General features: G+C 37.9%; 1 protein-coding gene across 15 annotated transcripts in view; it reads left to right on the forward strand.

Annotated features, from left to right (window-relative positions):
- The window catches only part of cacna1ab (calcium channel, voltage-dependent, P/Q type, alpha 1A subunit, b), a 197,698-nt gene that overhangs the window by 42,288 nt on the left and 128,295 nt on the right, over positions 1 to 27,115 (forward strand). For all 15 annotated transcript variants that reach the window (XM_057843193.1, XM_057843204.1, XM_057843206.1 and 12 more), the window contains exons 4-5: positions 25,786 to 25,877; positions 25,957 to 26,109. In XM_057843193.1, the coding sequence (XP_057699176.1) occupies positions 25,786 to 25,877; positions 25,957 to 26,109 (245 nt within the window). The remainder of the gene's footprint in view (positions 1 to 25,785; positions 25,878 to 25,956; positions 26,110 to 27,115) is intronic.

Consider the following 27,115-nt stretch of genomic DNA (forward strand, 5'->3'; position numbering starts at 1 on the left):
TTTTTTTAAAAATTAATTACCGCCATTATCGGGATAAATTTGATAACCCTACATTAAGCCTAAACTAAAGACTCTGGATGAGTGTCACATATTATGTCTGTAACGTTAAATACAATTAGAAAAACGATTTAATTAAAAAAATATATATATATACAGTATTTATTAAAAAAAGGCATGTCCGATATTTTTTTGCTGATTCCGATACTTTGAAAATGACGTGATTGGACCCGATCGATCGGGATGCCGATCGATTGGTACATCTCTATTATTAACACATTATTATTTCATTTCACATGTTATTTTGGTGTTTTGGAGTGACACTTGTTAGCGTGTTCTTTATGCTAGTTATCTGAATAACTCTTAATAGCTATGTTACGCTAACATACCGGCGATGTTGCATTTCGTTGTTCATGCATCATGTAGCATTATCATACTGTACACTTATTCAGCATGTTGTTCTCTATTGTATTTTTATTTTAAACTGCCTTTCAAGATGACATATCCGTTCTATGTGTTGGATTTTATCAAGTAAATTTCCCCCCAAAATGCGACTTATTCTCCAGTGTGACTTATATGTTTTTTTTCCCCCTTCATTGCGCATTTTTTGGCTGGTGCGACTTATACTCAGGTGCGACTCATATTACGAAAAATACGGTAAGTGAAATTATCTACCAGTGCTTCAGGTAAATTTTACTCAGATTTCTTGAAACAAGAAAAAATAGCTCAAAATTAGCCTAACAGACCATTTTAAACAAAAAAAATACAGTGGTACCTCTACATACTATCGCTTCGACACACGAACTTTTCGACATCCGACGTAAAATTTGACTCGCCATTTGTTTCTACATCCGACGACATGCTCGAAATACGACGACAATGGCAGCACCGCAGACGAATGCACGGCGGATTTTCTTGTGTGACAAATCAACACAGGTTTCAGAAAAGGTTGGTACAGGTGGTGAAACAAGGAAAAAGTTGACGCTTACCTTCTAAATGAAGATGCAAATGACAGAAAAATATGAGCGTAGGGTGGGCATCCGTGAAATGGCTCAACAATACATCTCCACGGTCCTCCTCCGACCATCGTTCGCCAGTCTTTATAAGTTAAGCTGACAATTCTTATTGTGGTAACATCTCCAGAGAAATCGCCAGCTTCGCCACGTTTTCATCATTTCTTTCACAACTTATTCAACACAAAACGCCTGCTGTCTGCCGCAATTGACATGTTCTCAAGAAAGCATTGAAAGCGAAAGTAAACTTTCACCCGCTCCCCTCCCTCTTTGTCACGTCAGCGCCGCGGTGCCTTCAGGTACAGAAAAAAACGTCCGCCTTATTAGAACCCGTTTCGTTACACTATTACAGGAATTATTATTATTATTATATTATTAATCCGATTTTTATTTATTATTTATTTGTTTTGCTATATGTAATTGCCATTTGTAATAGTACCAGCAGTATTTTTTAAGGATTTAGTGCAGGTTTTTGGGCTGTGGAACGAATTAATGGAATTATAATGTATTCCTATGGGAAAATCCTGCTCGACATACGACCATTTCGACTTACAAACAAGCTCCTGGAACGGATTAACTTCATATGTAGAGGTACCACTTGTAGTACATTTACTCTTGTAAAAAGCTTGTTTGTCAGAAATGTTCTTAACTCAAGAATAGATATTGTTTAAAACATTATTTGAAAGCAAATCTATCTTGATTTAGGTGAAAAATGACCAAGTTTTGGATGTATGGGCTAAATAAGAACAATTAGTAATATTTACATAAGGTAATTGGAATAATCTGATGCATTAATCCGTTAACTAGTCTTTAACACTCAACAACATGGGGAAAATTATTTGACAAGATTTAAGAAAAATAATCTGATTAAGACATTATAAATTTGCAGTGTAGTAGGATCATGGTACTGAGCATGATAGGAAAGATTCTGACCAATAGAGAGCAGGATCTAATGGTGCGTTAATGGCGTGAGTTTTAAAGCTACAATACATATTATATTTTGTATGATTAATAATTTTTTCGTAATATGAAGTGGAAAAAATCTTCACACATCTTTTCATTTTTTATTCATTTATTTTTTAAGTCTATAATTAAATTAGAATTTCCCCAAAATACCTGCTTCAGATTTCCGGTGATTTTTTTTTTTTTACATGGCCTAGTGAGAATTTTCTATGCAGTCTACCCATAGTAGACATGCCTTGCAAATTCCAGTTTAAATCTGTAATTCTGGTTTTGAAAGCTGATTATGAAAGCTGACAAGAAAGTAGCAATTTCAATATGGACTTCCCACCGTTGCGACCGAACTGGACAAACTGTAAATAACACTGAGCGGAAGAGGAGGGGGAAGAAGAACACATGTGACGACGTCTCCCTGTTTTCCCCCGAGCTCCAGAGAACCGGACGGAAAGAGAGGAGGAGGGCGAGGTAGTGAGAGTGATGTATAGCAAGCCAGAGAGCATCTGAGGAAGGAGGCAAGGCAAATATGGAGATGGAAGGACAGGGAGGAAGGGGGAGGGGGTTATGTTTGTGTGTGTGTGCGTGAGTGCGTATATGTGCACGCATTTCCAAGCGAGTGCTGCAGTAACCTGCTTTTCCCTGCTTCTCATGATCAATCACCCGGCAGCAAAGCCTGCCTGACACACTCTGCTGTTATCTTATGCTCTTCTCTTTCACACACCCTGACACACGCTTCAAAGGGATTCACATGATTACTATGCAGGGTCTATATGGCCAATTTATGGACCTTCAATCTTCATGTTTATTCATATGTAATGTTTAAGCTGGGGGGACGTTTTTGTGATTCATCCTTGGTTGTGTGTGTGTTATGTTGTGTTTTCCTGTCTTTGTGTGCTCTCATTAAAAAAAACTTTCACCCACTTGCGGGTCTGTTTTGCCCAAAGGGACGTAAGAGTTTTCTGTAGGATGCGATTATATTTTTTTTCCCTATGACCCTTATATAATGTCATAGACTTCATAATGGTTTTGATGGGACACGGGGCGCGGGGCCGATTAATAGGGGGCCTTTCTCCATCAAAGCTGACAAAGTGGAAACACAGACAAAGAGTTTTTTTTGTTTTTTTGTGTGCCCCCTCCCTACAAGAAAATTCGCCGTGCTGTCTTGCGAGAAAACAATGACATTGCGACGCTGGAATAAATCGTCAAATTTCGAGCATATCGTCATATGTCGAGACAGATGTCAAGTCAAAATTTACGCCGGATATCCAAATGATCGTACAGTATGTTGATGCATTTGTATGTCGAGGTACCACTATATTTTTGTTTGAATTTGTAGTTTTAGGTTAGAGGACTCTGATGAACATTAACTATCACTGTTGTGGTCTAACTGGTCTAGTTATGAATCAAAATGTATTTTTGGGTTGTTGAATGAGCGTCCACGTTAAATGGCTTCTCTCGTGCTAGTGGCATTAAAGTTCCTGTGAGAGCATAAAGAGAAATCTTAAATAGCATTATTATGTGAATTAGAATCATATTTTGAGACGATTCGACTACATACAACAATTTGGCGAAGCGCAGATGACGAGAAATTATTTTTTAAATCTGCCGTTTAGCCCTACCTGTCATTATAGCGCTCTAGCGTCAATCCCAACTGGAGGATGACGTCGGCAGGGTCACGATTTCATCTGATTTAGAATTCAGCCCATTGAGGGGGAATTATTCAGAACGAGGAAAATGCGACAAAGAGACAGCAAAATGTCATTGTTTCAATCTTTCTACTCCAATATTTTTACAGGATATTCTTTTTATCTATCAATCTTTCTACTCCAATATTTTTACAGGATATTCTTTTTATCTAAGCATTTTGCCCAATTGCTAAATAAATGGTATGGTCATGACAAATAACAGTCTTGTGCTAAATGGAATATGAAATATGAAAAATGCATTTATTCAATACGACTTGGCAAAATTACTCCATAATGGTAAAATTTTCGACTTCTTGCATCTCCCAAACCATATTTTATGCCACTGGAGTTAGTCAGGCTTTTGTCATTTCCCTGTCCCGGCTTCGGAAAGCGTAAAAAAACCAGGAGGCGTGACAGCTAGCCGACATGCGAACCCGAACCGAGCAGCAGTTCCAAGTCTTATTCTCGCCTTTCGAAGCGAAAAATCACACAAAACCACCCCAGACCATGTCACACGGCGGTGGGGTTGTCGATTGTCTTCGCCAATCAGCAACCCCTGCGGCGGCGAGCAAGATACAGCTACCTGCTGCGGGAAGGAGAGCTCGTTTGCCAGGGAAGCAGCTGGAGTATGACCGCCGGACAAACCGGCCAACATTGGAGGAGCGCGTAGCTGCCCGAGCTCAACCAGAGGATAGTGGTCTACAGTGTTGTTAATAACGGCGTTAGAATATAACAGCGTTATTTTCTTCAGTAGTGAGTAATCTAATTAATTACTTTTCTCATCTTGACAACGCCATTACCGTCACTGACGCTGGAAAGCCGTGCGTAACTATGCTTTACGATGTTGGTTGACTGATGCGAGAAAAGTCTGAAAAAGACGGACTCACGGAGACAAGAGAGCAAAGCAGGAGTGGGGAGGGGGCAAGGGAGTGTGACGGTGTTGCAAACACGATGCTACTATGCTAGGAGGCTCCAGTAGTACCTGACTGTAGCCAATAGCCTACAAGCTACGCCCACATGATGCTTCGGTAGATATCACATATATACAGAACTAGATGCAAATGACAGACATGGCGGCATTAGCAACATATATAATAAAGAACTAGATGCGTTACTAAACAGCCGCCATCTTAAAGCAGTAGATTTCTCAAGAAGGCTCTGATGTAAGGCAAGGCAAGGCAAGGCAAATTTATTTATATAGCACAATTCAACACAAGGCAATTCAAAGTGCTTTACATCACATGAAGATCATAAAAATCACATTTAAATCAACACAACGTAGATACGAAGACAAAAGATCGCATTTAATCACAGAATAAAAAATAAATAAATAAAATAAAAATAAAACAAAAACTACTACTACTAATAATAATTGAAATCAGCAATGGAGATAAAAACAAGAGGAATAGAAAGCAGGTAGATTGAAATATATAGACAGTTATAGATATGCAGTGCTAAACAAAAGCGTTTTTAGTCCTGATTTAAAAGAGCTAACAGTTTGAGCATACTTCAGACGTTCGGGTAACTTGTTCCAGAGGTGAGGAGCATAATAACTAAATGCTGCCTCACCCTGCTTGGTTCTTGTTCTTGGAACATGCAGAAGACCGGTTCCAGACGACCTTAGGGGTCTAGATGTCTCATAGGACTCTAACAAGTCAAGCATGTATTTTGGTCCAAGGCCATTAAGTGTTTTGTAGACGAGCAGTAGTATTTTATAGTCTATCCTTTGACTTACTGGAAGCCAGTGTAGCGATTTCAAAACTGGTGTAATGTGGTCCAGCTTCCTTGTATTTGTGAGGACTCTGGCTGCAGCATTCTGTACCAGCTGCAACTTCCTGACTGATTTTTTATCAAGACCTGTAAATATACCGTTGCAATAGTCCAATCTGCTGAAAATGAATGCATGCATAAGTTTTTCCATGTCTTGTTGAGTCAGAAGCCCCTTAATTCTGGTTATATTTTTTAGGTGGTAATAAGCGGATTTAGTGACAGACTTTAAATGGCTATCAAATTTTAGGTTTGAGTCAATAATTACGCCAAGGTTTCTGACTTGATTTGTAGCTATAAGTGACATTGTGCTAAGTTGGCTGCTTATCTTTGACCTTTCCTTTTTTGGCCCAAAAATGATCACCTCTGTCTTCTGCACATTTAACTGGAGAAAATTCTGGCACATCCATTCATTGATTTGATGAATGCATTTGCTCAGGGTGACTAAGGGACTATAATCATGTGGGGACACAGAAATGTACAGTTGTGTGTCATCTGCATAGGCGTGATAGGAGATGTCATACTGTTCCATTATCTGAGCTAACGGAAGCATATAGATGTTAAATAAGAGTGGTCCAAGAATTGACCCTTGAGGGACTCCACACGTGAATTTGGTTCGTTCTGACTGATGGTTTCCGATTGACACAAAGAAATCCCTATCATGTAAATAGGATGTGAACCACTGAAGAATAGTGTCAGTAAGCCCTACCCACTGTTCCAATCTGCTGAGTAGTATGTTGTGATCAACCGTGTCAAATGCGGCGCTGAGATCCAATAGTAGCAGAACAGATGATTTACCTGCATCGGTATTCCGACGAATATCATTTAGGACTTTGATAAGCACAGTCTCGGTGCTGTGTTGTGGTCGAAATCCAGACTGAAATGAGTTAAAAAGATTGTTTTGCATCATATAATTCTGGATCTGTTCGAACACAACCCTTTCGATAATTTTCCCCAGGAATGTCAGATTTGATATTGGCCTGTAATTACTAATGGTTGAGGCATCCAGATTAGGTTTTTTTAGGAGAAGTTTTATTACTGCAGTTTTTAAAGTCTGAAGAAACTCTCCTGTTTGGAGAGAAGTATTTATAATCTGAAGTATGTCTGGGGCTATGCAATGAAAAACAGTTTTGAAAAAGTTTGAAGGAAGGATGTCAAGGCAGCATGTTGTGGGCTTTAATTTCGACACAATTTCTGTTAAAGTGGCATAGTCCAAGAGGCTAAACTGTCTAAGATTGACGTGGGGGACATTTTGGGAGGCATTTAGTGTAACATTTGTTAATCTGGAGTTGCACACAGTCTGTCTAATCTTTAGTACTTTGTGTGTAAAGAATGCTGCGAAATTATTACAGGACACCTCAGATGCCAATTCCTGAGGTATTGATGCTTGTGGGTTTGTCAGTTTGTCGACAACAGAAAATAGTGTGCGGGTATTGTTAGTGTTTCTACTAATGATCTCTGAAAAATATGACTGTCTAGCATTTTTCAGTTCCTGGTTGTATTTGCGAAGACTCTCTTTGTAGATATCATAAAAAACTAGGAGTTTGTTTTTTCGCCATCTGCGTTCTGCTCGTCTACAAACGTGCTTTTGTTTTATAGCTAGTATGGCATTTCTCCAGGGTGACCTCTTCTTTCTTGACAAAGATTTTGTCTTAATCGGGGCAATAGTGTCAATTACAGTCATCACACTGGAACTGAAACTATTTACAAGTTCTAGAGAACCTTCCGAGCGAACCTAAGTAACTTTTTATCTAAAATGCTCCTAAATCAGCTAAACTTAACTTAAACCTATCTTTAAATGATGAAACAGTTTTAAAACACATATCGAAAACAGACAGAAGGGAACTAATGCAATAGCAGGAGCAATTTTAACAACTTTAATGGTTGATTCACAACATTAAATGACTTCCATACATAGCAAAGGTTACTATCTAGTTATCGCAATATCCGCAATACCCCTGTGTCTAGTTAAGTTTAGGGTAAAGAATTGGGCTAGGGCCAATTGTCCCAAAAACCCTTTAAACTTCAAATTGTGTGACCTGTTTTTTTTTTTTTTTTTTTTTTTTTGAAAAAAAAAAAAAAAAAAAACAGTTACTCTGCCAAGTAACTAATTACTCTTACATTCAGGTAACTGAGTTACTAACGCAATTACTTTTTGGGAAAAGTAATTTGTAACTGTAATTAATTACTTTTTTAAAGTAAGATTAACAACACTGGTGGTCTATTGCCGGACACGCGAAGAGGGCAGAGGGGGCTGGAAGTCGGGACGATATGGAGAACCACACGAGCATAATCTGAGTATAGCGCTCTCCCGGCAGGCACGCAAAGAGGACCGAGGGGGTGGGTGCGACAAGCCGCTGGTCGTCGGGTGAGTGACCTTCTTGGTGGACAGGAAGCATTGTCAGCCACAAAATGCAAGCCACCTCCTTATTAAGACATGTGCCATGATCCCAGTATTTGACATAATGCAAAACACGATGTTTACTCACTTCCTTGTAAGTCCAATGGTCAAACAGTTGTCAGACTTGCTTTGGCCAATCTTTGCGGTGAACAGGAATTTTTGAAACTCAAAAAGACTCATACGCCTCTCTCTGGTGCAGCAACAAAACCCTGCAGCACATTTGGCTGGCGTGATGCGAAAAATAAACAAATTAATCTGCAAAATCAGCTGGATCCGCAGTCTGCATGCTATAAAGCAAACTGTATTGTCAGATGTTGACCCGTTGACATTAGCATTCCTCCTCAATCCAGGAAGTCACTCTTTTTCGTGGCGCGGGATTCAAAAAATTTAATATACTGTATAAATCGATCACTTCCACACATCTACAAGTGGTCCATTTCTTTCAGGAGCATAAAATACTGTGAGATATATGAAATAAACATGCATTTTTACTGTTTTGTGGCACCAAACAATCCCATAATCCCAAAAAGAAAAAAAAAAAAAAAAAAAAAAAGACTTTTGTCAACAAGTAATACGTATTACCATTTTCTGTTTTCATAGTATTTATTTCATTTCAACAAGCTCACAGCAAAACCCGCAATGCATTATGTGTCTCCTTTGCAAAAATAAAAAGTATGATTAATTTTCAACGTGGAATTGTTTTGTTTTGTTGTTTTTTTTTCGAGAGAGAAAAAAAAAGTTCACTTATTTCTATTCAGATGAGCACTAGATGTTCCGTTAAATCAAGCTGTATACACACAGGAAGGGTTACCGTGGCTACAGTAGCCGGGACATGACGTCCAGCAAAATGAGGTCAGAGAAGAGAGAAAGAATGAGAGTGTAAGTGAGAGAGAGAGAGAGAGAGAGAGAGAGAGAGAGAGAGAGAGAGTGAGTACCTGGCTAGAAATTGTCCCTTTGCCATCACTTCAATTAGCTTTATTGCTCTGCAGTCATTTATGGGTGCATTGCACTCCCATAGACCTTCTTCTCTGCCCTCCAATGCTACAAACTAAAAGGTTGCAGCTCGAGCAAAAGTTCCGATATCCCAGCTTGTTGACTTTATGGCTAGCGTATCTCGCAAAATATGTCAGATGTGCTCATTGCACTGAAGATTTACACTTGGTAATTAAGAAACAATAATTTTGCAAGTTTGACGTAAATCTAATCATGAGCCAACAGTAATTGCCATGTACACAGTATGTTCGACAACCTGTTTTCTGGTCTTTTCTGGTCTGGTTGCTTTTGAGAAACTGGAGGATTCCAATTTTATTTAGAATTTGATTTCCTCAAGTTCAGGCTTTTAGTGTGTGGCTTTTCATGATTTACCCATTTTCATGCCAATTGATAAAACTAGCTTGTTCTAACTTGAAAGGACACATGGTGAATACTTTTAAACTCAGATGTTGCCACACATTTCATTCCTCACCTTCATTTACCATAAAAGTGACATTATAGTGTATGCATTTCCCGCCAAGTCTTGATTGGAAGGTTCAAGAGCAAAATCAGGGAAAGTTGACGGTGTGACGGGATGGGAGATGGCGGGAGGGCACAGGGGTCCATCATCTCCGTGTTAGCACTCGGCTGAGCTCAGCAATAATGGCTGAGTGAGAAAATGAAGAGGATGGAGAATGTGGTCGGGAGTGGCAGAGTGCTTCCGCCCTCTGAAAGGTTCGTAAAGGAAAGCCTGACACTCCTGAGTCCTCTGTTCAACTTGCGCCCTTCGCCCGTGTCCTTCCCACTCTGTGGTCTCTCCCAATCAGAAAAGTTGCCAGAAGAGACAATTGCAGTGTTTGGTGTAAGCCACAGATATTTATCAAATGTACATGTATTCAAATATTACTGATTTGGTCTTGAGACTGGTTGAAGCAGCATTTGGTTAATGACCAATTGTCAAATTAGTCTGCTTAATTTCAAGTAATTGAACAAATGTATTTGACATACTGTATGTACAGTACAGTACATATAACCAATTTGATATGTTTTTCTAAACTCAGCACACACATAAGGCAGTCATGCCAAGTATTCGCTGTCTTTTTTTCGACATTCCATAGAATATGATAGGGGTTCTTTTTGACCCCATATATCAAAAACTGTGGTACTGATACAAAAAAATTCGATGCAAATACAAACAACCTCATGTCAGAGATATCAAATGATTGAAAAAACAAAAACAAAAAACAACCTTGATTAAAAATTTTGAAACACTTTTTCGTTAAACTGAAAGGTGAAGTGTCTCAAAACCTTTGACACAGTGTGTACAACTATATTGCAAAAAAAAGATCAAGCCACTAACATATATATGGGTGAAGCAAATGTTCATATTTTTTTATTCCAATATTATGAGAAGTATTTTTGGAAAACAGCTTTTTCCACCTCTAGATATTGAATATACCGTAATTTTCGGACTATTAGCCGCTACTTTTGTCCTTCAGTTTGAATCCTGCAGCTTACAGTTTAGTGCGGCTTATATATTGATTTATTTTGGTTAATAGGTAACACTTTATTTGACAGCGGCGTCATAATTATGACATGACATTATCATGGGTATTAATGAATGCATATAACAGATGCCATTAGGTGTCATCCGGCAAATTATGTCGCTAATTCTGTTTATGTCCTGCTCGGGTCTTTTACATCCATTCAAAAGTGAGTCTGTTATAAACATTCATTAATGCTCATGAAAGTGTCTTGTCTTAATTATGATTGTGTAATGATAGTCTTATGGCACCACTGTCAAGTAAAGTGCTACCAAATACCATAATCAACAATTGATTAAACAAATGGAACAGTAACTGAAGAAATAATTAGCACAGAACCTGAATTTTGATTGTTATTTACATCTGTAGCACTGCAATGCAAGCTAGGAGGCATGTTGGACAACAACGGTTTTGACAGCAGGTGGCAGCAGAGGTTGACTGTCTCCTCCAAGGGAGCAATGATGTCCAAATGAAGCTTCTTGAAGCAATGAAGCTTTGCAGCAAATTGGTTCAAAGCTTCATGGTGGTTCATTTGATCTTATGACCATCATATGATGCAGCTGTCAAATAAAGTGTTAACGGTTAGTATTTTTTGGTGTAAATATCCCGTAATACAGTGATGACAGCTGCAGCTTATAGTCTAGTGTGGCTTTACTATGAACAAATGTCGTTTTCATGCCAAATTTGGTGGGTGGTGGCTTATTGTCAGGTGCGCCTTATAGTGTGAAAATTACATTATTTATTTGCCTAATTGAAATTGAGTGTAATTTAAACAGCAAGTATTCATATATTTTTAATTTAAGATTGAATTTTTTTTTTTACTTATAACATTTTTTTATTCAAAATAATGAAGAATAAATGAATAGTAAATTTCCCCAGTGAGCAATCAATAAAATCTTTGGTAACACTTTATAATAACTATCTGTTTTACTAGTTAACAGATCATTAGTAAACTGTTGGTAAATGATTTATTGTTGATTTTTGAAGTATTTGTTAACATTTGTTAAGCATTTACAGGGTGTTCTTAACCTGAAACACAGTTTTTGTGTGTAACGTTTGGCATTTCTATCTTTTCAGGTTAAGAAATGCCGTTCACTTCAAAAGGAAAGGCATTTTGATAAGGCATTTTGCAGGCAGCGCTCATGTTGCACATTTATGAAAATCTGCCATCGAACCAACAAATATTTGTACTTTTCTTTGTATATTTAACCAATACAACTTATGCCCTTTAACATAAAGTGTATATAGTTTTATTTAGATCCATCAACTGGCATGGGCATTTAGAATGGGGTCAACCATATTGGAACACCCTGTAAATGCTTAACAAACTGTTTAATACTTCACAAATCAACAATAAATCTTTTATCAACAGTTTACTAATGATCTATTAACTAGTAAAACAGATAGTTATTATAAAGTGTTACCAAATCTGGTAACACAAATCTTTTTGCAGAATTTATATGGTACAATTCGTACTGCTCTATAGTCTGATGGTACATGTTGATTATGTAATATTTGATCTGTGTTATGTAAGGAAAACAGTGGCATCTGGTGGGGCAATGCCCCTAATGCATAGGATCAACTGTTTGTTCATATACAGTATGGTATATATAAGGCTAATTTGTGTACCATGCTTGTGTGTGGGTGTTTGGTGGTGGTTGAGCCGGCGGCGTCCTCAGTCGGAGACACTGAGGGGACAGAAGCTCACGCTGTTATGACACATGGCACGCCCACACTATTGTCAGTGCACATGCACACTTTTCATAAACACACACGCTAACACGTACATGTACGGTGATGAGATAATGCACCTGACTTGTGATGTGTGTGTAGAAGTGTTCATGTTAAAACACACACACACAACACACTAGAAAGGTGTGTGTTTGGGGGGGACGCTATATTAGGGAGGGGTACATGGGTAGGTGGTGTTGGAGGTGCAAGTTGGCCACTGAACAAATCAATCGCTCGGGGACTCCCGCTTTCCTTCTTCGTTGCCGCGGAAATAGCGAGATTCCATCAATGAGCTAGAACTGCGTTGCCTTGGTAACGCTTGTGAATGAGAGCAGGCCAGTAACCGGAGAGAATTGGGGAGCAGAGAGAGGACTCTGTGGTTACCATGGCAACGGAGACTGGAAGCGGGAGGGACCTGGCTAACGAAGGGAACACGGAAGCTTCTCCGACAGTTTCCCTCACTTCATTGTCATCTTTAATTGCGCGATGATTTATTGTGTTCATTCTTCGAAGGACAAGTACAGGACCAATTCGGGACCTTAATGTACCAGTTCAGTTGAAGTCAAAGTCCTTAAAGTTCAGGTCCCCGACTACGTCTTGTCTTTGGGACATTTTCAGGGTGAGTCCAGTGATTTAGGGGCTTAGCCAAATCAAAATTTTGAGGAGTCCTATAGCTCAGGTGTAAGTTCTGTTCAATTCAAAGGTGACTTAAGGGATACTATTGTGGTAGTTGGCTTGGCTTTGTATTTACGACTCGAGGCTGATCTGAAATTCTGAATTAATTTCTGAGACGAGACACTGACAAACCTGGCTCTAATGCCAGAGAAAAATATAGAGACTTAAATCTAGATTTACGTAGGAGGAAGACTCCAATCAAAAAGTGGTTGGGGATGGATAACGTGTCTCTTTTACAAGGGACAAATCAGGTCTTGTGGCTACAATTGCTTAAATGCGACTCCAATGTCTTGATGTTTCACATATTTGTTGGCTAATGATAGCCGAGGCTAATACTGCATTATGCCATATAGCTTTCATCTTAGTCAATTCATTTGTCGTCTATCGGTCCAAGTCACATGTTATTTCTTTCAGAGAAAAGTGCAAGTCTTAAAAGGATCCACGGATAGAAAGACTTGTAGTTCTTAAAAGATAAACTTTATTATGAGTTAAAATAATTTGATATTAAAACCCCTCTTGATGTTTTCGTTTTTATACATTTTGTAAAATTCGTTTAGCTAGTAGGTCGCCATTGTTGTTGACGACGCAGGGCGGTGACGTCACTGGGTTACGCTGCCTGGCTTCCAGAGTATGACTCTAACGACATAAACATGTCATCCGTCCAATCCCTTCAATTTGAACCCGAGAGGAACACTAATGAGCATGACAGCACTGTCGATATTTCACAAAACGAGCAGCAAAAATGAACAGGAATAAGGGATGAGACGAGACGAGAATATGACAAAACTGGTGTACTGCCAAAATGTGCTACACGGTGAAATGTGCTACAAGAGGCGAATTTGACACCCAAAGTACTACCGTGCTCTTTCAGCTTGTTTTATTTAGATGTATAAAGACAGAACATACTAAAGATGCCTCAAGAAAATACCTAAACGTAGTAATGTCAAATAAGGGTGGTGTAAATACGCTACGTGACTAATGTGGTCAACAGATCGACAGTCTGCTTTAAAGCTACCACAATAAAACACAATGCTTAAAAGTTTGAGAGGGAAACATGCAAAAAGTATTTTGAGGCAATGAAAAGGTAATAAAAGACAAATACCAAAAACACAAATTGTAAGTACTCGCCGCGTTTAACTTATGTGCGCATGTGTTGAACGTCTTGCCGCGTAGATGGAATTGCAGAACACGGCGAGTATTTGTCTTGTGACAGTGACAAACCACGTCATCACCCCGAGCGTCCATTGCATGCATAAAACATGGCGCCCTCTGTAGGTCAAAACATGTACTAAAAATTGTATATTTTTAAATTAATGGCAATATTTTATGTGTTTCTAATAACATATTTTAGTAAAAGAGAACAATAGTGGCTTATTAGAACCTACAAGTCTTTAAATCCGAGGTTCCCTTTAAAGTTTGAGTCCAAGTCTTGTGTCTTTGAGAAACAAATTACTTGATGTTGTACTTTTAGGTCAGAGATGAGTTCATGCAAAAAACTAACTAATGGCAAAGCCACGAGTCAAGCTAATTATGGATAATGGTTGCACAGTAGCCATAGATGTATGGCGGTTTGTTTGCGTGCCTGTTTGTGTGTGCGACTGCTAAGTGTTTCCCAGCCGTCACCGCCTCTGTCATCGCTCCGTCTAAACACTGTAATGGAATGTCACACTTTGCACGGTCGGGAATATCACTTTCTTTCCATCCGCCTACTCTTGTCTCACCCACTGCCTCGGAGGAGATACCCACTATCCTTTCGCCTGGGAATCCCACTGGTATCATTTATTCAGTTAAGTTTTAAATTAAATACAAAAATGTTGCATGTGTATTTCATACACCACAGAGTGTTTAAAAAATGATTGATGACAAGAAATGCATACTTTTCAAATTAGTACTGTGGATAGACCAAGTTTCCTGAGCGAAATATGGGCGGCGGCATCTTGGAAAAATTCTGCTTCGAACTTTCGGTTTAGAAAAAAACTCATGAGTTGCGGTTGAAGTTAGCAGTGTGTTGACGAAGTTAAAACTGCAAAATCAAACCCAAGGAACCCATGGAATCTCCAAAAATGGATTCAGCACGACATAGATGAGACATAGATGAGATTGTATGATTGTTCTTATCACTTCGTTGATCAATCGTGGACAAAATTATCACAACCTGTCAGCCTGTGTTGACGTGAGGTATAGACTGATACGCCGGCCACTTGAGTGACCAAAATGAAGTGAAATTACAAATTATATGACATTTGTCGAATATAGAAGAGCTGACACGAATTTTGTTGTTACAAGGAAATATTACAAGGTATGTACGTATAAACAAAAAACAGTATGCCATTCTTTTTTATTGCAGATATTGCTCACAATAAAACATTTAGACAACATGATTCCATTTCTTATTCCTAACCCTTATTTCAAACGATTGGTGCATGTGCAAAACAGGTCAATAAATAAAAAATTCATAAAATTATTGGAAAAATAGCTTACAAGAATGTGATATCAGACAGCAGAGCTCCGGAGCCTCGCCAAACTTTCACCCGACATTAGGGGCTCCAAACGGGCTTTCTCCCGCTGTCCTCGGTAATTCCAGCTCCAATAGCATATCTTTAAGTTGCTGCAGTTAAAAAGCTCGAGGTTGGATCTCGAGATCGAGCTGACTGTCCGTCGCGAGGCGAGCCAACGACTCCTGCCCCAGTCTCTCGGCCGCCTCCGGGTAGAACGGCGTAGTCTCAATATATGTCCATCAACGTGTAGTAAGTTGCTGTGAGGCACATCAACTAATCTTCCCTTGCCTGACAGCGTTTTCCACCTGTAAACAAACGAACAAAAAAACTTGTAACACTTGCGTTTATGCGTTGACATACAATAATTGTGCCATCTACACGTACTGATTAGCAACAGGCTAGCAGCAGATACAGTAGTTGTCGTAAATAATATTAAAGATCATCATAATTACAGTCATCGAAATAACAATATCATAGGCAACAAGTCGTTTCATACGCAAGATTTTAACTTTAGTCTTTTTTGAGCACCGGACACATGAAAATGCAGTGATAGGAAGAACAAACCTTCCATAACATGGCGGCTACATGGCTACAAAAACACCCGGTGTTTGTGGTGGCACAAGCTTGGTTCCACATATGTCTTCATGAACATTTTATCCTCCGCTGTCGTGATGATTGCAGATGGATGCGGTATTTCCAAATTGTCTTTTTTAAGGGATTTTGATGAGTAATGTTACTTCAGCTCCACTGTTGTTTTGGATGGAGGAATTTTAAAAACGGAAATTCCTTGCAGACATGCGGAAGTACCTCGGAAACATGTCTCTGCACTATGTGAAATAAGTTGGTATGCTGCATCAGCTGCGGGAGTTGGATAAGGAAAAGCTACGAGCGACATCATCACATCTCAATATCTCAAAAGCGGTAGCAGAACAAACGAGCACAAATGTAGCATAAACGAATGGCACCATTTCGGGTCCATTTTGCAATAAATAGGGGTCTGCGTGACATCGTTACTCAAATTAATATCTCAATATCTCAGAAAAGGACAGCAGCATGAACAAAACGTGTTACAAAACATAGCAAAAACTATTGGCACTATTAGCCATTTTTAATCAAAATGTGTGGCTGGTTGACCTTAGATTGGCCTATAAAAGAATTGTTAACATCTCAAAAACGATAGCAGCACAAGCGAAAAAATTTGCAGGACAAACGAGCACAAACCCAGCACAAACGAATGACATTTTTTCTATAAATTTGCATCTCATAGGGGGGCCAACTTCACAGAGGTAAGAAAGAAGGGTAACACTTTACGATAAGGGTCCCTTAATTAACATTAGTTAATGCATTTTTAGACAATAACTAATGTTTAAGTAACATTACAATAATTAATATAATTGCTTATCTAACATTTAATAATATAATAATAATATTTAATAATATATTAATCAACATGAGTTAATGCATTACCTAATGCATTAGTTAATGCATAACCAGACAGTAACTAACAGTTTGGTAAAATTAAAAATATATATAGGCCTATATAGGGTTAGGGTTTAGAGTTTAGGGTTAGGGTTTGTTAACTTAAGCATTTATGATTTCTTAGTTAAGGGACACATGTGCTACACTTTACAATGAGGGTCCAAAAAGCATTCAGTAATGGTTAATAAAGGTTAAGAGGGGGGAACTTAAGCATTTATAATTTGTTAGTTAAGGGACACATGTTAACCTTAATTAATCATTAAAAGAATGTTTTTTGGACCCTTATTGTAAAGTGTAGCACACATATCCCTTAACTAACATATTATAAATGCTTAAGTTCCCCCCTCTTAACCTTTATTAACCATTACTGAATGCTTTTTGGACCCTCATTGTAAAGTGTAGCACATGTGTCCCTTAACTAACAAATTATAAATGCTTAAGTTCCCCCCTCTTAACCTTTATTAACCATTACTGAATGCTTTTTGGACCCTCATTGTAAAGTGTAGCACATGTGTCCCTTAACTAAGAAATCATAAATGCTTAAGTTAACAAACCCTAACCCTAAACTCTAAACCCTAACCCTATATAGGCCTATATATATTTTTAATTTTACCAAACTGTTAGTTACTGTCTGGTTGTGCATTAACTAATGCATTAGTTAATGCATTAGTTAATGCATTAACTCATGTTAATTAATATATTAATACATTTTAGATAAGCAATTATATTAATTATTGTAATGTTACTTAAACATTAGCTATTGTTAATTAATATATTAATACATTTTAGATAAGCAATTATATTAATTATTGTAATGTTACTTAAACATTAGCTATTGTCTTAAAATGCATTAACTAATGCATTAACTAATGTTAATTAATATATTAATAAACGTTAGATAAGGGATTAAATTAAATTAATTATTGTCATGTTACTTAAACATGAGGTATCGTCTAAAAATGCATTTACTAATGTTAATTAAGGGACCCTTATTGTAAAGTGTTACCGAAAGAAGGAAGTCTGTCAATTTGGCATGACGTGACAATTTTGGGTTCGTGGTGGTCATTTCCAGTTCACCTTCCAAGACAAACTTTTTGTAATGATCAACATGGCAGTCCAAATTTGAGGAGATTTAATGGTGGCCCCTACTGTCAAAAATGCAATAATTCCACTCGTTTAATTTCCTTTATCAACTCATTTATTCCCCAGAGTGCTTCCCAAATCCCTAAAATCACAGCCTGCAGTCCAGTCTACTTCCTGTAATCCCCCTACTGGTTGCTCTAATATACTGCAGGCAGACTGGTCTGTTGCCAGGGGTGACTGCATCCTCTAGTGTTTTTTTTTGTTTCGTTTTGTTTTTTTCACTCTTTCCGGTTTGAGTGAATGCTGATGAACAGAGATTAGGAAAGATACTTAGTTTGAGGTTGGTGAATGCAAATCATTAACTCACAGAACCCTCGCCTAGAGCTTCCCGCCATTGGCCTGGAGGCTGTTTGTTTATTTATTTAATTCTTCATTTTGCTGAGCACTCGTATCTTTCCGGGCGGCAGTGACGGCCTTTAGCGGCGAGGCAGTTAAAAAGCCATCGAGGGAATGAGGGCTTTGGCTGCCGGTATGGCGTCTGTTAATAAATGACCTCTTACTGGAATTAGAAACGAAACCTGGATATAACCACAGAGGCAGAGGAGGAAAAGGAGAAGGAGGAGGCTAGTGTGGATTTGGGTAGAGGAAGGCAAGGCAAGGCAAGGCAAATTTATTTATATAGCACAATTTAACACAAGGCAAATCAAAGTGCTTTACATCACATGAAGATCATAAAAATCACATTTAAATCAATACAACGTAAAAACTAAAGTTACACCGATACCGATACCAGTATCGGCAGGGGGCGGCGATCTGGCCCGAATTGGTGGCATCGGTATTGACGAGTACCAACATTTAGGGCGCCGATACTATCTACTGGCATCACTTGAACGCAAATGTACTGTCCTCCCACATGAGCTAACTTCCCACATCCCGATGCATGACATCCGTGTGTCTTTGCCTCGAAATTACCACACGAAATTAACACCTTCGTCTTCGTTCAATATTAAGGATGTTAACTACAACGCATATCCGTAACATTAAGCTGCCATGACATCTATCATGACATTCACAAATGATTAACATGCGTAAGCTAACGCCTGCCGTTGTTTAGCCATTGGGATCAGAAAGGTTAAGACTGTTGGAGACTAAGCAAACTCATGGTTTCATGATAAACAATGAGTGGCAAATTAAGAGCGCCGTACGTCAAACTCGTGCTGTTTCTGAAAGTCGAGTGTCATATGCTGGTGTTGTGCAGAAAAGAGCAGAAGTGACTTCTGTGGCCAGAAAACACTCTAGCGGCGGATCGCGCACACTAGATATCATCAAATAGCAACCTAGATGTCCTATGTTAGATCCCATGCCAACTCTCGCGCGCACACACTAGATATCATCAAATAGCAACCTAGGTGTGCTACATTAGATCCCATGCCATTTGCTGCGTGAGCCCAGAGCGACACGTAGTCCATAAACTACATTGATGAATTAGAAACCGCCATGACTGAATGGAAGTTAAGCAGGCCAAATCAATCCATACCAGTGACTATAGATAATGCTGCAAATACTGCTAATTCAGTACATGTTACAGATGGACTCGGACCACAGATAGGATGTTTTGCTTATATGGTAATTATAGCTGCTCAGAGAGCTGCAGCAATCAACAGTGTGCCCCACTTTACTAACAGTAAAGATTATTCTCAGCACTTATATACAAAATTTCTTCAGATTAGTAAGAAGTAAGCACATAAATATTATGCACTAAAATGCTTGTTTATATGATGGCACTGTTATTTTTGTTTATATGATGGCACCGTTATTTTTGCTTGTTAGCAAAAAATAAAATAAAATAAAATAATAATAACAGTTGTATTTTCTGTTTCAGAGCATTAAATGTATTGAATTGTATCGAAAATCATACTGAACCATGACTTAACTGTATCGTTGCATCCCTTATACGTACATACACAGTATATATATACAGTACTGTGCAAAAGTTTTAGGCAGGACACCTGCCTTAAACTTTTGCACAGTACTGTATATTTTTATTATATTATGTATATACAGGATATACTGTATGGATATATTTCCCCAAGTGGAAGCTTCCATGATCCTAATAAATTTAATAACTAAACAGAAATATATACAGTATATATAGATTTTTTTTTTTGCAAAGAGTGGTATCGGAATGTTATCGGTATCGGCCAATACTGCACAGCCAGGTATCTGTATCCGTATCGGACCCAAAAAATGATATCGGTGCAACACTAGTAAAAACCAAGACAATCAAAATCGGAAATAAAATTATACATAAAAATCGCATTTAATAACAAATAGAATAAAAATAAATAAATAAAAATAAAACAAAAACTACTACTACTAATAATAATTGAAATCAGCAATGGAGATAAGCACAAGAGGAATAGAAAGCAAGTAGATTGAAATATATAGACTGTTATGGATATGCAGTGCTAAACAAAAGCGTTTTTAGCCCTGATTTAAAAGAGCTAACAGTTTGAACATACTTCAGACGTTCAGGTAACTTGTTCCATAGGTGAGGAGCATAATAACTAAATGCTGCCTCACCCTGCTTGGTTCTTGTTCTTGGAACATGCAGAAGACCGGTTCCAGACGACCTTAGGGGTCTAGATGTCTCATAGGAATCTAACAAATCAAGCATGTATTTTGGTCCAAGGCCATTAAGTGTTTTGTAGACGAGCAGTAGTATTTTATAGTCTATCATTTGACTCACTGGAAGCCAGTGTAGCGATTTCAAAACTGGTGTAATGTGGTCCAGTTTCCTTGTATTTGTGAGGACTCTGGCTCCAGCATTCTGTACTAGCTGCAGCTTCCTGACTGATTTTTTATCAAGACCCGTAAATATACCATTGCAATGGTCCAATCTGCTGAACATGAATGCATGCATAAGTTTTTCCATGTCTTGTTGAGTCAGAAGCCCCTTAATTCTGGTTATATATTTTAGGTGATAATAAGCGGATTTAGTGACGGACTTTAGATGGCTATCAAATTTTAGGTCTGAGTCAATGATTACGCCAAGGTTTCTGACTTGATTTGTAGCTGTAAGTGACATTGAGCTAACTTGCCTGCTTATTTTTGACCTTTCCTTTTTTGGCCCAAAAATGATCACCTCTGTCTTCTCATCATTTAACTGGAGAAAATTCTGGCACATCCATTCATTGATTTGATGAATGCATTTACTCAGGGAGACTAAGGTGCCGATACCATCTACTGGCATCACTTGATCGCAACTGTACTGTGCTCCCTAAGTGACCTACATTCCTAAATCCCGAAGCATGACATTCGTATGATTTTGTCTCTAATTTACCAAACAAAATAAACACCTTCGTGTCCAATAACAAGTGTGTTCACAGCAACGCAATTCCATGATGTTACGCTGCTAATACTTATAGGCTATAGCATTCACAATCTATTAGCATGCGCTTATTAGCGTCTGATATTGTAACGTTATTGGGATCAGAAAGGTTAAGACCGTGGGACACTAAGCAAACTCACAGTTTCATGATGAACAATGAGTGGCAAATTAAGAGCGGCGTACTTCAAACTCATCGTGTTTATAAAAGTCGCTTGTCATATGCTGGTGTTGCGCAGTAATGAGCAGGAGTGACTCCTGTGGCGTTTGTTAACTTATCTTTATTTATTTATTTATCAGAAAACACTCACGCGCACATACTAGATATCATCAAATAGCTACCTAGATGTGCTATGTTAGATCCCATGCCAACTCTCGCACGCACACACTAAATATCATCAAACGCAACTTAGATGTGCTACTTTAGATCCCATGCCATTAGCTGAGTGAGCCCCGAGTGACGCAGAGTCTATATACTACATTGAAGAATTAAAAACCGCCATGACTGAATAGAAGTTAAGCTAGCCAAATCAATCCATCCCACTGACTATAGATAATGCTGCAAATACTATTAATTCAGTACAAGACACAGATGGACTTGGACCACGAATAGGATGTTTTGCTCATGTGGTAAATATAGCTGCTAAGAGAGCTGTGTGCCAAGTGTGCCCCAACTCACTTTACAAACATTACTAAAAATTGTTCTCAGCACTTTTATACAAAATTTCTTCGGATCAGTAAGAAGTATGCACATAAATATTATGAACTAAAATGCTTGTTTTATATGATGGCATTGTTATTTTTGCTTGTTAGCTAATTAAAAAAAAAAAAAAAAAAAGTATTTTCTGTTTCAGAGTATTCAATGTATTGAATTGTTTCGAAAATCGTACCGGACGTATCGGTATCGGCTGATACTGCACAGCCAGGTATCGGTATCGGGCCCAAAAATGGTATCGGTGCATCACTACTATAAACAGTAACATTTTAAAGAACAATTATTGGGGGGGGGGGGGGGGGTCAATGATAAAAGCTAAGAGATAAACAGAATCTTTTACTGCAATTTGTCGCTATAGTCTTTTACTCTTGTTTTGTGTTTGAAATCAGCCTATATTTTTGCTAGTGAATTAAGTTAATCTATAAATTAACTTGGTCTGAAAATACTAAACCTTTGCAGTATATTGTTTTGGGCTAAGATTGACCTGTTTTCAAGTTTGGGTATGTCAAAAACACTGTTGTTAATAACGGCGCTAGAGTGTAACGCGTTACTACGGCCTTATTTTTGTTATTAGTGAGTAATCTAATTAATTACTTTTCCAATCTTTGCAACGCCGTTACCATTACTGAAGTTGTGAAGGCGTGCATTACTACAATTTGGTTGAATGGTGAGAGATGTCTGAGATACACGGAGAGAGCAGAGAGAGAGGGGATGAGGGAAGGGGGTTGTCACGCCATTGCAGGCGCGATTCTAGGTGGCTAAGAGCGTTAGCATAGCTTTTGCATTCTCGCTAGCATTAGCATTTAGTGTGGCAAGGGTCGTCTTAAACTCTCTAGAAACTTTTTTTTTTTTTTTTTACATACGGTCCGTGGCGTTCAGGTGGGTACAATTAACTGAAAATAATGGACTGTTTTCCTTTTCAGTATGCATTATCATCACCAAGTGGGCGTTGTCCTTGTAGATGCTACAAAATAATAATAATTTGTTTTTTATTCCCAAAAATAGTCTCTTGCCCTAACTTTTCTTGATTGACGTATCTATAAACCTTGTGTATTATTTATTTAGTCATTTTTTAATCAAAACAACTAGAGCAAAGCTATACGAAAAGTTTTTTTTTTTTCAATCAAAACAACTAAACCAAAGATACACGCAGGAAGAGATTCAGAGGCTCACCTGCATATTGAAAAATATATCTACAGTATATATATTAGGGGTGTGACGGAACACACAAGTCACGGTTCAGTACATACCTCGGTACGGGGTCACGGTTCGGTGCGGATTAAGAACAACAGGAAAAACAAGGCTTTTTTTTCATAGTATTTGAAGGTTAAAGTTTGTTTATTGTTACACTGTTATATAGGTGAAATTTAACAAAGAGTGAAAAGGGAGACCTATGTTTTTTTTTTTTTTTTTAATGAAATGATCAAATTAAATCAGTTAATATAAACATATTGGATGTGAACGATGTTATAGAAAGGATCATGTAATAACGTGTTGAACATGAAAAGTAACATCAGTTACTTTACCGAGTAACTAATTACTCTTACATTGAGGTAACTGCGTTAACTAACGAACTAACTAACTAACTAACTAACTAACTAACTAACTAACTAACTAACTAACTAACTAACTAACTCAGTTACTTTTTAGGGGAGAAGTAATTTGTAACTGTAACCAATTACTTTTTTTAGGTAAGATTAACAACACTGGTCAAAAGCTGCAGTTCACAATGCTTGCTTGACGAAGGACCTATTCAGGGAGAATAACATTTTCTTTTGGACCTTCCAGCATGTTCCCCTTGATTTACATCCCATAAAACATTGGGGAATGGAGGAAAGTTTATGAAAATGGCCATCAGTTCCAGACAGTTGATGCCCTTCATGAAGCCATCTTCACTACTTGGAGCAATGTTCCCACTAGCCTATTGTAACAGTCGCATTAAGCATGACCAAAGGAATTTTTGAAGTGATTCAAAAGGACGGTGAGCTACTCATTACTGAGTCGGACTAAGAAAATATTTTGTTCTGGTTTGGAGTGTTTTTTATTATTTTTTTCTAGTTATGGTCCTAAACTTTTGATCAGGTGATAAACAGTCTATTTCAGTTTATTTATTCTTTTCTACAGACTACTCCTTCAAAGTGCTTTTCATCACACTTCCCCTTCCTACCTATCCATATTGTAGCTCTAATTAAAACCTCATTGAGATCCAAATTCTTGCAATTTTTTCAACTGGTCTTAAGATTTTGATTAAGCATGTATAAGCTACTTTCCTTTGGAGACGAAAAACATCAATACCTAATATAATTCATCCTTTCTGGAAATATATCTAAACTGTCATTAAAATCTGAACTATATCTAATTTTAATAGCCACACATTTAGCCGTTTAGAGTGACAGAAATAAAATAATCTCTGGCAGCTCCTCTCTTCTCTCCACTCGGTCTGTGACTGTCACCTTGGGTTGCAAACTCCCTAAAAAAAAGACCCAAGTAGATAGAGCTGTCCAGCCCAATAACTGTCATCCCTTAATTTTTTTTTTTTAAATTTTTTTTTTTTTTTTAATTATGTCAATTTTACCCATAACTGAAGTAATTCGGCCCATATTTGAGCAAATGAAAAACAATAATTATCAGCAATGGATTTTTAATTTAAAAAAATATGAGAATAAAATTACAGTGTGCCATGCTAAATTTAAAAACCATAATTCAACCCTTAAGGGCCTGGGCCTTTTTTTGTGTGTGTGTAAGTATTTTTGGCCGTTTTTTTTTTTTTTTTTTATACATTTTTAAAATGTGCAAACATAAACTCTGAGGTCAATTTTTTATTTTATTTTATTTTTTAACTGTTTAGGTGTGTTCATAGTCCCCTCAGCATTAAAAGTTTTGCAAATGAACACTCCAAAAATAATGTGGAAATTCAAAAAAAAATTGACGGAACACAAAAATATAATAAAAATAGTGAAAATAATGTACACAGAGAAGAGCTAGAAAACAAATGCTCATCATTTTGAACATGCTTTTTACTTGCGCTTCACTCAAACCTCTCCCACACTTTTGTTTTCCTCACAGCACTCTACAGTACCTCCTCGACCAATGAGACGAGTGGGATTGTCCTTGTTCTGTTAGCTCATTGGTCAGAAAGCAGGAGAGGCGGTGTACTATAACAATTTTCGCTCCTTCTAAAAATAAAACACTGTTTTAGATTTTCTTGATAATATGGGACAAAGCGAGTCCCTTGCAAGCTTAATACGGGACGCGTACTTTTGTTTCTAAATACTGGACGATTCAGTTTTTCAATGGACGGTTGGCAACCCGACTGTCACCTTATGCCTAGCTATTATTAGCTTAGTTTGACAACACTTGGTAATGGAGAGTAGAACTTTGAAAAATGCAGGAGGAATAATGCAGATAGTATGAACTTCGATATTTTAGTTCATGGGATGTTTTAGAACTTGAGTGACTGTGTGTTTGTGAGTGGATGGCTCACCCAATCCTGCAGCAGCGCGCTATAGGCACCAAAGTAGAGGCCAGACGGCACGGAGTTTAGCCTCTAACGTGTGGAATGGACTAAACCATTTTCAGAGAAGGGAGGGGTGAGAGAAAAAATCTAATATTTAAATAGCTCAATACTGTGCAACTAAAATGAGAACTGAATATATTTTACTTTAAATTAAGTCTACAGCTCCAAAAATTATTATTGTGTCCTAAATTATTGTGGGTGACTGCTTAGTTGAGTAGGGGTACGTGTCCCACCCTTCCGTCCTGGAATATCCGCCCTTGTGTTAAGGTGTAGAAAGTCATAGCTATTACTTTTATTAAGAGACTAAATCTGTAAAGCGCTGTCGGTAAACCAAATTAAAGCCTTTATCTTGTTCCCCCACAGTCTTTTATCATCAGTGCGCTCTCAGATCGACCTGAGGACGCTCCGAGCCGTCCGAGTGCTTCGACCTCTCAAACTGGTGTCAGGAATTCCCAGTAAGTGTACAGCAAAATTGGTGGATGTAGCAACATTGTAAAGATTCTTTCTCAATGTGTTTTCCTGCACTGTGTTCAGGCCTGCAGGTAGTGCTCAAGTCCATCATGAAAGCAATGATCCCGCTGCTGCAGATCGGCCTGCTGCTTTTTGTGGCCATCCTCATGTTCGCCATCATCGGCCTAGAGTTCTACATGGGAAAGTTCCACACCACCTGCTATGATGACATTACGGGTGAGACTCAGTCTGCACGTGACTATGTACAGTATTCAATGTTATTTTGCGTGTAGTTGTTTTGATTGACATGGAATGTTATCTAAATATCCTTCTAATGCTCTGAGACACAACACAATTTTTTTAAACACTATTAATTTACCATTTTTAATAAGGTCCAGTCCACATACAGTACATTGCTGCTGAAAATGCTTTTTGTTTACATTAATAGTTTTTTGGTTTTAACTCATGCACACCATTATATGCAGCTGTGAATAGCTGTAAGAACAGACAGAACTAATATATATATATATATATATATACACATATATATATACATGCACATACATACATACATACATACATATATATATATTTGCTACTGTTCATAGCAACAGAGTATGAAGCAAGAATCGTGAGCAGCATTGTATCTTGAATATATTTTGCTACATTCAATGCTGTTGACAACCAGTGTTGGGAAAGTTCGTTTTCTACATGTACTAGTTCAAATTGCAGTTCACAAGTTTTAAGATGAACTGTTCAGTTCATAGTCCATAATTCAAAAATTAAAACTAAAGTTCATGGTTAAAAACAAAAGAAATTCCATAAAAGCTTTGCAAAAGCTGCCATATTTGCTTAAACAACACAGACTCAGGCAGCTTGAGTTGCCAGGTTAGATAATTTTCCGCTATATCTGCTGTTTTGTCGGAAAGGCTCTAATTCTGAACTCATGAATTCAGTATATGTACTACATCTTCCATGATCACACTGCCAATGGGATGAGACTTAGAGGATCTAATGGTGAAAATCACTGTTATGTTAAATGATATCTAGTTAGATCAGGGGTCTCCAAACCAGTCCTCGACGGCCGCTGTGGGTCCTGGTTTTTGTTCATACCGATCAAGCACAGACCTTTTAACCAATGTGGTTTCTACTAAAACAAGCAGCACCTGACTGCAATCAACTGATTACACTAATAAAACACCAGATTGGTGAAAAGGTGTGGTCTTGTTTTGTTGGAGTGAAA

This window comes from Corythoichthys intestinalis, chromosome 8 (assembly GCF_030265065.1).
Source record: "Corythoichthys intestinalis isolate RoL2023-P3 chromosome 8, ASM3026506v1, whole genome shotgun sequence".
Taxonomy (NCBI): domain Eukaryota; kingdom Metazoa; phylum Chordata; class Actinopteri; order Syngnathiformes; family Syngnathidae; genus Corythoichthys; species Corythoichthys intestinalis.